General features: G+C 40.0%; 1 protein-coding gene across 1 annotated transcript; it reads right to left on the minus strand.

The window, feature by feature from the left end:
• Positions 1 to 945: 945 nt before the first annotated feature.
• LOC108800499 (vomeronasal type-2 receptor 26-like) lies at positions 946 to 5,471 on the minus strand. The gene is made up of 3 exons (XM_018572484.1): positions 5,466 to 5,471; positions 4,497 to 4,620; positions 946 to 1,853 (listed from the first exon to the last, which is right to left on the minus strand). Exons 1-3 carry the CDS (start codon positions 5,469 to 5,471, stop codon positions 946 to 948), a joined length of 1,038 nt encoding a protein of 345 aa, XP_018427986.1.
• Positions 5,472 to 12,163: the final 6,692 nt, after the last annotated feature.

A 12,163-nucleotide genomic window follows, 5' to 3' on the forward strand; every position in this document is an offset into this window, starting at 1 on the left:
CCAAAATATGCATTATGTACTGAGTTAAGATTTTTTGTTTTAGATTATGATTTTTTATGTATATTCTTTTTCGAATCATGTAGATAACTTCCTCCTCTTGAAGAAGTGCCGTCAAGCGCAAAACGTCGAGACAAATTGCGCTCCTCCACTGTCTCATCCTCCATTGCCAAACCCTTGATCATGTTTAACATTTATTCTCCCTAATCATGTTTTGAAATGCTATATCATTTTATTTTTGGTCATCAATCATGGTTTTATCATCATGTATTGTGATTCAAGTTAATCATGTTATGCATGCATTCACAAGGGATAGAACAGTAATGGAGTGAGCTCTCAGGGAGTTATCCGATTAGGCTGTTTTTATGAAATGTTTCCACTTTTAATAACCTAATACAAATAAATATATTTTTTATGGTCCATCGTCTTGGAAGTTGTCATTTGGTGCCTAAAAAACCCCAGCTTTTCTTTTTATACTTATCTCACAGGGGTTTGGCACCTACTGCCCAGGTCCAGGTCATACAATATAAATTCACAGTAATAACAAGGCACAGAGCTGATCAGACCGACTGTCTAATGCCAGCAAGATCAGAGGCTTCTGCATGGCCAGGGGCATGCAAACAGGTGGGAACAATGGGGCTGCGGACCGACCGCACATGTATAGTGGCTGGTCCAAAGATGGGAAAAAAGGGAAAAAAGTTAAAAGTGGAAATCTACTTTAATTCTTTTGATACAGAGAAAAAAATACAAGTTAATCAATTGTGGATAGATAGATAGATAGATAGATAGATAGATAGATAGATAGATAGATAGATAGATAGATAGATAGATAGATAGATAGATAGATAGATAGATAGATACTTCAAGAAATATTTTTTTTCCAATGGACTGGTAAAGATACAAAACTAAACATTATATTTAATTCACAGAAGTACACTATATTGAAATTCACATGGTAAAAACTTTTAAAGGAAAGTTTCTTTTTCTATCACGTTCAGGCCTTAGCAGTATAATGTAACATTTTGGAAAAAATATAAGGCATAGTAATGCTCCATTAGAGGATAATATAGCAAACACCTCAACAGCCACCATAGTCTTGCCTTTAGTGCATAAATAGGTTGGAAAGAAAGAGATCCAGACACTGCAGAACACAAGCATACTAAAGGTAATGTACTGAGTCTCATTATAAGTGTCTGGAAGGTTCCTAGATAGAAAGGCAATAAGAAAACTAAAACTAGCTAAGATACCAATATAGGAGACTGCAAAGTAGAATGCAGCAATAGAGCCTTCATTACATTGCACAATAATATGTCCTGCCATTGTTTTAGTATCATATTCAACAAATGGTGGTGCACATATTAGCCAGGAAACACAAATTACCAGTTCCCCCATCGAACAAATAAAAACCAAGATAACTGATATTTTTGATCCCAAAAGTTTTCTTAACCTGCTACCTGGCTTTGTAGCATTGAATGCAATTATAACTGTAATTGATTTGCCAAGAACAGCTGAAATCGCCACAGAAAAAATAAATCCAAATGCTGTTTGTCTAATGAGACAGGTCATTTCTTCAGGATGTCCAATAAAGAGGAACGAGAGAAGAAAATCCCAGAAAAGAGATGTTAGAAGGACATAGCTCAGCTTGCAGTTGTTTGCTCTCACCAAAGGGGTTTTCCTATATTTTACAAAGATCCACAACACCATAGCAGTAATTGCAGAGAAGACAAAGGCCACAATTGTCAATGTTTTTCCCAACGGATCTTCATATGATAGGAAATGTAATGGACGCTTAATACATTGATTTCGGTAAAAATTAGGCCATTGATCATCCGGACAGTTTTCACATTTTTCCATTGCTAAAAAAAAAGAAACAAAATAAGGGTTTTCTCTGTTGAATTTGTACTTCTCTATCAAATTAATTGTATAATTGTTATATCATTTGAGTTATGGTGGTTGTTTTACTAGAGGCAAATAGGCTGTTCACTTTGCAAGCATATTTTCCCCTTAGTTTAGTGAATGAGGTGAGGGTCTGCTGGCTTCCATCACCCAATTCTGTACAAGCAAAAATACAGGGTTTTTTTAAAATTTTCCTTGCATGTGATTGGGTAGTCTTTGCAATGTGAAATTTAACCACATTCACCTAGCTAAGGGAAACTTGCCCTGCAAACTTCCCTTGCAAAGTGAGCAGCCGATTTGTACTTAGTAAATTAACCACATAATGTTTATAGCCAACGTCTTGTTTTATCTTTAACCAAGAGTATCATTGGATAAAAGAGAATGGAAAAGGTTGGTTAACCTATTAAGCTAATGTATTAATGAAGAAGGGAATTTTTCCTTTTGAAAAGTTTATTGGATAGGTTGAAACTGAGATAACAGCAGTCATCCAATCATATGCTTGCAGAAATCCTGTTTTTGTATTATTATTATTATTTTGTTACATAATATTGGGTATTCAATGTAAAATAATTTTACCTTTTGTGCTAGCATTCACTTTGCAACATGAACATTCTCTACTTATTTAGGAAGTAGACCCATATAACTTAATATGTAAAAAAATCTAAATGTGCAAGACAAGCAAGGAGATAATAAACTTTAATTTGATGTATTGCCTGTCTGGCTAAGATGTGGAATTGCAGTGTGCCTGTACCCATTAAGAAAAATTCTAACAGCTAGTGCAATCTTAAAGAAAATTCCAGGCAGAATAAAACTTAAGCCTTGCAGTAGGGTTACCCCCGCACTGCAAGTGTAAAGTGCTTGTTTTGGTCTTGGGTGTAAAAGATATACTCCCTCAAACCTCAGTCCCATATGACTGCTAGAATGGACCCTTCTGACTTTTCCCCCCTTCGCTCCAGCAGTCTAGGAAACCCTGATCATGTCCAATACACTGTATCCATCGTCGGAGTAGAGGGAGAGAGAGGTTGCCATGACCGGTCTAGCAGCCAGTCAGAACCGAGGACCAGGTGAGTATATCTTTGTTATTTTAGACCCGGAACAAAAACAAACACTTAACTCTAGCAGTGCGGGGGTAGGCCCACTGCAAGGGTTACGTTTCATTCTGTCCAGAGTTCTTCTTTAAAGTGAATATAAGGAAAAGATGGAGGAGGATAAGGAGGAAAAGGAGAAGGAGAAGGAGGAGAGGGAGAATATTACAAGTTATATTTTTTGTATTTTTAGAGGTACATACCAGCATACAATTCAGTTTTTATTATCCTATACATTTTCCTTGAAGCAGGTTGTTTACAGCGAACCTCTTCTAACTTGATTCTGAATATTTATGTATAAGCACAACTTTTCATTCAACAATTTTAATGGATCACTATCATAAAAAGGCTGTATTCTGATAACTATATATACAGTTATTGTTGATGACACTATATGAGTGTATGCATTTTTTTTCTTATCACCCAGATTTTTATTTATATTTACATGCATAAGCTTTTTAGCAAAAATGACAGGGGTTGCGTCAGGAAGCAAGGGGTGTTACCTCTTCACGGGGACAACGGGCAAGGCGCAGGGCACGGGTTCCCCTCCGGCCTGGTAGAACTCCTGGTGCCCGAGTTGCATTTGCGCATGCGCGTGGCTCCTGGGGGGGAAGTCTCCTGGTTGCCTCAGTGACTGGGGGGTGGTCTTACATCCCCTGGCTTTAAAAACCTGGCAGAGCTCTGGCTTGTTGCTGAGTTATTCCACCTTATGGTGTGAACACCTAGCCTCTCTGTTGGGTCGTGTTGTTACCTGTTTTCCCCCTTCGTTTGCACTTCCAGATTACCGAACCCGTGGACTGTCTATCGCCTTTGAACCATCGCTGCCTACCTCGACCCGGACTGGACTTTGACTACTCTCTTGGATTACACACCTTAAAGCAGAACTATAGCCTTAGATTGAAAATTGTTGGTGGACTTTTAATGCAGAAGAGACAATATACAGTATGTCACTTCTACAAAAAATATACACTGCCTGCCAGCAATGTTTCTTCTAAATGTATTCCGAGCTGCACATGCACAGCTTAAGCTGGCCATACATAATGCAAATTTCATACAGCTGATTAAAGAAACTAGTCAGAAAATCTTTGAATAAAAAATGGGCTCTCTTCAGATATTCTGACAGTGGCTGGAGGCCGCTGTCAGAATACAAAAAATAATAGCGGGGATTCCTCTATCAACTCACTCGTAGCGTTGATAAAGCAATCTGTTCTATTTTTTTCAAGCAGCCCGCAGGTTGAATGAGAAAAATAGAACAGTGTATGGCCAGCTTTGGTGTTCATTTTTGGAATGACTTGGGGTTACGTCATCCTGGCAAAACTGAAAACTGTTGTCAATCTTGCCCAAAGAACAAAATAACCAAGATTATCTAATCAATAGATGGTGAATAAACTGAAGAATCTAAGCAGATTGTGAATTTGTATTTCTTGATGCCTATGGAGAAAGATAGATTTAAAGAAATAAAAACCCACAACAATAAATTGTATTTATTTACTTATTTTATTATTGCTTATAATATACCTGTACTATTGGTTATCTCCCCATCGTTGCACAGTACACAGTCAAAGCAGCAGGGTAGTCTCCCAGATTGTAGGCACTTCCTGTAACCTGATAAACATGGGTCACTACACACAGAACGGGGAGTCTGGTAAAAAAAGAAACAATTCATAAATATATTAAAGCTGAACTCCAGCTTTATCTTCAGTTATGCACAGTCCTACAGGCTTCTCTCCTGTACTGAAATGTCTTACTCTGATTTCATTAGAAGCATAGAGCAAGGAAAATAGAGCCCACCTCATTTCCTGGCTGGAGGACATCCAACATTATCTAGCTTTTTGCTCCCCAGCCTTACTTTCCCTTGCCCACCACTTTCATTCACTCAGCAGGTGGACCATCAGAGGGGGTGACACCAAAATAGCTGACAGTCATTTTGGTGTCACCCCTTCTGAAAAGTAATGCACTGAGAGCCTGACAGCTGAATGTGGGAAAGGAGGGGACCCGATGGCATACCTTATCCGCCGAATGAATGTCCCCTCCTCTCTTTGCCGGCATCTATCACCAAGATGGCCACTGGCAGTGAGGTACAGGTGATGTCATGACACACGTGCGTAATTATGTAATTTATATATATAATGATGTGTGCACTGGGTAACACCCGGCCTGGTGACGCCCAGGGTCTATGCCTCATAGGGCATAGCTCCATAAGTAAAGTTGATGTATGGCTGATTTTTTTTTCTTGTGTTGGGTAGACTGTGGAAGGGTTAAAACCCCTGTTAGGTGTTTTTTCTGTCAGTGTCCCAATGAAGATAATTCCCTACACTCTCTGCTCAGAGATGCAATAGGAAATGAAAGGAGGGGAATTCCCCATTTAGGGGTCTTATAAACAGGTGTCCACATTTGATATTATCCTGATCTCTTGTTCTGGTGACAATTTTAAAATGGTATATTTCCTATCACTAAACTAATGACGATCTAATTTAACTACCTTACGTCCATGGCCGTTTGTGAACGGCCAGATGGACGTATCATCTGTTTGTGGGGAAGGCTTTTATGAGGCTTAAAAGGGTTTTTTTGGATAACGTTTGGGGAAGTGAGCAGTACAGAATTGACAGTATGGAACAAAATCAAATATACACAGGAAAATGGAATTTAAAACACAAAAAAAAACTAGATAAAAAAAATACTAAACTACCTGTGAGATTTAGCTTCAAATGGTAGCGTTTTAAGGATGCAGTCCACTAGCATGAACGTCTTTTTGAGGACTGTTAGCCCACTTTTATTCAAAAAGAAAGTTCGAAATCCACATTGGTTTCCCTCACAGGGGTTTCCAACATAACATCCATGCACTTCTTGCAAAATAAACACAGTTTTAGCCTCCTAGCTTCCACTTCCAGTGCCTGGCTGTTTTGAGTGTCAGAATAAAGAAAAAAAAATGACACAGCAGAGTTTCTCTTCTTGGCGGGCGGGAGCGGGGGGCTCCCAGAGCGCCCGGGGGATTTTTTAAATTTTTTTGTTTTTGTTTTTTTACAGCAGCAGAGCCGCCGGATAATAGGAAACTATTGGGCGGAGCTAGCTGTCACTGCTAGCTCTGCACAATCGTTTTCTATTGACTTTTTTCTACTTTTTTCACTCTTTTTCTGTTCTGCTCGGTGCCTCTGAGGGACCGAGCAGAACAGCCGAGCCAAATGCCGCTCGGCGGCATTCGGCTATTCTCTCACTGCTGTTCGGGATCTTTCAGAATAGCCCGAACAGCAGTGTGAAGCCTGCCGGAGGTTCGGCTCAGCCGATCCAGATGTTGGATCGGCTGAGTCGAACTCCTTCTGCACTTCAGGTCAGCCGAACATGCTAAGCATGTTCGGCTGATCCGAAGCCACACGGAGCAAGCCGATGTACGGCTGATATCAGCCGTACCAGCCTGAAGTGAATAGCCGAACAGTGTTCGGCTCACTTCACTTCTGATCGGTCATTCACTCGGCTGCCCTCGGCAGCTTTGTCAATAGACCCCTTAGTGCTGACATGCACTCACGGTAGCTGTCCTTAGCCTCAATGTCTCTCCGACCCTCCGTGGCCCTCTTTCAGCCTCCCCAGTTGTCTTGTGTGTGCCTTCAGCACAGACACACCTGGCTCCACTCTGACTCCTAGATGGAGTCCACATGACTCCAGGAAAGGGTTATTTTCTGTCTTCCAACTGAAGTTCTGATCATTAGCCAGCAACCTTTCCATAAGGTACACAGATGTGCAATCATTGGGTGCTGGTCACTGCAAAACCATGGACCCGGGAATGGAGATTTCATCTCTCCCAAACCACTTTGAAATCTCCCAGTTCCAGGATCCTGAGCAGAATCCCGAAGGATTGCAAAAGAGCTGAAAAGACAGTTCTTTCCCTGTAAAGAGACTGTAAGGTATTCACCAGAAGACCAGTAGGTACACGTGTGCATGGCCCTGTTCCCAGGCTTAGGGACAAACATGCTGTTACTGGGGGTCGCACGCATGCTGGCATCTGGGCGCGTGGAAGTGCACACAAACATATTCACAACGGAAGCCCAGCACGCAGATGTAAGTGTTTTGTGGACATTCCTGCATTTGCACACGCATTGCTTTGCTCATTGGTGCCAGATAGCTTATTAGAATCAGTTTGAGTATGACCTGGTTGCTGCTTGGTCTTCAGCTTTACCCTGTTCTTCACCTGTGATCTTCTAGTGTTCTGACTCTGGCTTGTGACCTCAACCCTGCTTCTGACCAGCACAGCAAACACATACACTTAAAATAAATTAAAAAAACTGTAAATGTTTTAGCCATCTGAAAATGAGATATTTAAAGCTTACCAACCATTTTTTTTTTCTCATGCATGAAGTCCATGCATTATATATTTAAAACCTTCAGACCATTTTCTTGACCAGCTTGCAGGAGCTGCGAGCGTGCGCCCTCCGTACCTCCACCGGTGCCATCGCTGCCAGTCCCAAAATCCGCAGTGCCCGGTGCGGCTGGGACTGGCATGGCAACGCTCTCAGTGGAGCCAACAGTTATAACCCTTCCCCACTCTGTCCAAACCTAAAAAAAATTGGTTGGAGCACTGCACCCAACTTTCTTAACATAACTTATATCACATTTTGAAATAATTAAATGTTTGGGACTGTCAAGATTTCTCAAAGTCGCTTTTAATTTTTCACCCGATTAAACTTTGGATTCCATATAATCATACTATCATTTAGATAAAATATTTTAGGTCCAAATGGTAACAAGTTACTGACAGTAATACTTGTCATTGCCATATCTGAATCAACAACCCAGTTTAAAATATCAAAATTTTCTTCAATATATCGCCCCTCGCTAAATGAAATGTCTTCACCAGAAGATGTTTTTATAATTACATTTTTTAAATAGTGGTGTAGCTTTAAAAAAAAGACAAAACATATATTAATGAATATGTGCATAAATATATGCATACACATGTTAAAGTATAGCAATCTATATGATTAACACACTTATAGACTGTGTAATATGGAGTGGGATAAGTTAAGCATGACAGACTATTAGAGTGAATAGTCTAAACAAAATAAATTTGACTGACTATTAAAGTGAATAATAGTAATATATTAATTTACTTTTACAATTAGGGTTCCTGCAACAGATACCATCTTACCAAATTGTGCCCAGTTACAGAGTGGAGAAATGCGAAGTATAACTTGTACAATACAGTGTACAGAGTGCAGTGTAATGGAGTAGAATGCATTATTTTACAGGATATTTATATCAAAGATGTGTTTTAAGATTCTTTCAGATGGACTGTTGTTGGGACATAGGAACATTTTGAATATACAATTTACGAAACAACCATCACAGAAGAGCATACGATGGTCAAAGCATTGCCAATTTATTACAATTTTGTTCTTAGGTTTAGAGACACTTTAGGAATGCTTGAATTGTATGTTGTTAGCATCATTGTGAGGGTGATTCACAAAGCTTCCGTAGGCACCCGAGTGAATAACCCACCCGAATTGAAGTGAGCCGAACGCTGTTCAGCTATTCACTTCAGGCTTGTACAGCTGCTTTCAGCCGACCAAGCTCTGCATGTTCGGCTGAGCCGAAGTGCAGAAGCAGTTCGAACACGTCCCCCCAGCCGATCCAACATCTGGATCGGCTGAGCCGAAGCTCCGTCGGGCTACTCACTGCCGTTCGCCCCTATTCTCATAGGGGCCAAATGGTAGTGAGTGTGAATAGTGGAATGCCCCTGTTGTACCGAGGAGAATAGAACATCAGTGAAAAAAAGTTTAAAAAAATGTTTTAAAATGTAAATAAATGTTAAATTAAAAAAATATATAAAGATTCGTTTAAAAAAAGGAAAAATAAATATTTAAAAAAAGAAAAAAAAATTGGATGGAGCTAGTTGTGACAGCTAGCTCCGCCCAACTATTTCCTATTGGCCGGGGCCTGCTAGAGTCTTCTAGCAGGTCCCAGCCAATGAATAACAACTGGGTGGAGACGGACATGATGTCGCGGCCGGCTCTGCTAAGCTGTCAGTTGCGAGGCATTCGCCCCGCTCCGGGTATCATTTTGGCTCAGTCGAGCCCAAGCATAAGCCTTCGGCGCGGCTGCCTTCAGGAGCTGTACGGGCTATAGTGAATACACTGAACTGAAGGGCTCCAGCAGCTGAAGCTAGCCAAAGGATCAGCCGGAGCTATGGCTGATCCTTCGGCTAGCTTTGTGAATAAATCTCTGTATGTATAGTGTCATTGGTTTCAGCATTGCTCATATAAATTGGTTAATGCTGCCTCCTGGGAGTTAGAGCACAGTATGCACAACAAAATAACCCCTAAGGTTGATCATACTCTCATTTGAAAAGATGGGTATATAAATGCAAGTGGCTGGGGTATAACTTCAGCCTGTTTGGTGTGCTCACCATTACTAACTTTATATTTAAAAACACTTAATTTGCTCACTTTAAATTTCACTTTATCTGTCATTGTTGAAAATGATTGTATATAGAGAAGCTGATGAAATGCTTTGGAAATGAAATAAATAGCATTGTAAATTTTATAAGAAAACCGGTATGTGCTCATTTTGTCTTGAGACACAACATTTTTCCACTTTGTATCATTTACACAAATCATATTTGAAGAATTAAACTCTGCACGAGGATCATAACAACCAAGGCCAAATATCCAAAACATTTGTAGAAAGCTGTTGTCTTGCATGTTAATCCATGAAGCTTTATACAAGAAGTTCTTAAACCCAGGAAGTTCTCTACTGCGGACTGTTACTTCTAAGGAGCCATTAATTTTTTCAAAGAATTTAGGATAAAAGTAATGTGGAAGGCCATTCATTCCTTTTGCAGATATCCAAACTTTCTCAGTTATATTATAAGCAAATTTTTCAATAAAGCTAAGAAGTAGAACAAGTGTACAGTATGATATAATAACTTTGACAGAAGAGTTTTCTAGCATTTTTCTAACTTTTAAAGCATTGTTTTTGTTAGACTCTGGATCTACTAAAAGGTATGTTAGGAAGTCCACACAAATTCCATGTTTCTCCATCTCCTTTTTTAATTCTGTGCTTGCTTGTTGGTTGCTGTTGTCATCTGATGTAATGATTCCCACCCACGTCCATCCAAAATGGGTTAACAGCTGAATGATAGCATAAAATTGGGAGATTTCATTGGGAACTGTATGGTAAAGTAACTTAAATTTGGTCTGATTGTTAAGCACAGAGTCAAGTGCTCCATAACTAATCTGAAAAATACATATGTATTTAAATTATGTTTTCCCAGTTCACAGCTCTAAATACTACAATACATAAGCTTACCCTTCCTTTGAAATAGACAGAACTTGTGAATCAGGTGGAATTTGATTGCTAAATTCTTCTATACCAATATGATTTCACATGCCGTATGAAACTCTTGTGAGAAGCTGAACTGACCAAAGTCTATAACCCCTTTACATTTATTAAGGGTGTGAACAGGGTTCAAGAAGTATTTTTTTAATGTGAATCTTAGCTCAAGCACTCATGAGCTAAGACTAGCAGCAGGAAGGTTCAAGAGCAACATTAGATTGTATTATTTTACAGAAAAAGTAGTGGGTGCTTAGGATAGAATTCTAGCAGAGGTGGTGAGTCAGTTATCAGTAAGTGCATTTAACCACCTCCCTACCTTTGTATTGTAAAAAAAACACAGCAGGAAGGTGGGTGCTCCTGAAGGCAGCGACCCTTACAAGCCTCACTCCAGATTTCACCCTTGGGCAGCCAGTGCACCCGTTAATGGCTATAAACGAAGCCGTCATTGGATGGTTAAGATCACAGACACACTGTATAGAGCTGATCTGAGTTGCTCTGTATCTTGTGATACTCTATATCTAGTGCAGTATTACCAAGCTCCATGTTTTACTACCTCAATACCAGCATGTTTTTTTGCTCCAAAACATTGTGGCAAAAAATTAGTCTACTTCCTGAAAAGGTGTAAAATATTTTTTTGGGGGGGGGGGGGGGGTTATTTGGGTTTTTTAGGACATCATATAGGTGATACTCAGCCACAGATTAATGGGTGCACAGTGTTGCATATCTGAATAATAGTAAAAGCATTGGAGCACCTAAAAACTAAATATGGTCATACTTGCACGTTATGGCACAATCTCCTTTAAGATCAACTAGTGTAATTTGGTTTAAAGCTAAAAGATACACTGCAATACTCACCTCCTCTCAAGTACTGTCTCCCAAAGACACTTTGGTTCACATTACTGCTGATGCTGCTTTAACTGTGAGTCCAGGTCATTAGACACTCACCTCCTGGAGATGTGTCATTGCACTAGCCAGTAGGCATGAGCTAGATGTTCGAGTCAAACGTAAAATACATAAACTGTCAGGGCGTTCAGCGGGCTGTTCGTCCGCCGAGTGACCCGCAATGCGCTGTGTGCATTGGAGAGCCATGATTGGGTAAAGCAATGCACCTGACCACAGGTCAGGTGCAAGACTTTGCCCAATAAAGGCACAGGGCTCTGTATGAGCCATGATTGGGCAAAGTAATGATGACTTTGCCCAATCATGGCTCACAGCTAAGTCCCAGCCCCACACTATATAAGGCTGCTTACACGGCAGCCTTATGCAGTGTGTTGCTGGAGTTAAATAGAGACTGTTTCTGTTAGTGTAGTGTAGTGTAGTATAGTTTGGTATAGTATAGTGTAGTGCAGTGAAGTGAAAGCTAACTGGTGTCAGTGTAGTGAAGTGTCAGTGCTTTATACAGCATTTATTGCTATATACAGTACTCTGTGCTGTATTGCATTATTTTCTATGCTGTATATTCACTGTATTTTTTGTGTGTGTGTCAGTGGCGTCACTGGCGTTTCTCTTGCGTCACCGGTGTTCCCATGTGTTTTCTTTTTTAATTTACTTTTAATATTTTAACTTTTTCTTTTCAGCAGCAGGTTTTTTTTCTGCCTCATTGCTGTTCCCCCTTCCGTGTTGCAGGTGTTCCCGTTTTTTTTTTTTTTTTTAAATATATATAATAAGCCATTGGACAACCTTTTATAGTGCACCAAGCAGCAATTTCTCATCCCACATTCTCTAATAAAATGTTGTAATAAGCCCCACATCATGTCTGAAAGGCCAACAAGGAGACAGGTGTGTGACAGGTATATATATAATTTGAATTTTTAGAGTAGGGTCCAATCCTGCACTCGTCAAGAATAACGGAAGGGTTA

The sequence above is a fragment of the Nanorana parkeri genome, unplaced genomic scaffold (genome assembly GCF_000935625.1).
Source record: "Nanorana parkeri isolate BGI_ZX_2015 unplaced genomic scaffold, ASM93562v1 scaffold2046, whole genome shotgun sequence".
Lineage (NCBI taxonomy): Eukaryota > Metazoa > Chordata > Amphibia > Anura > Dicroglossidae > Nanorana > Nanorana parkeri.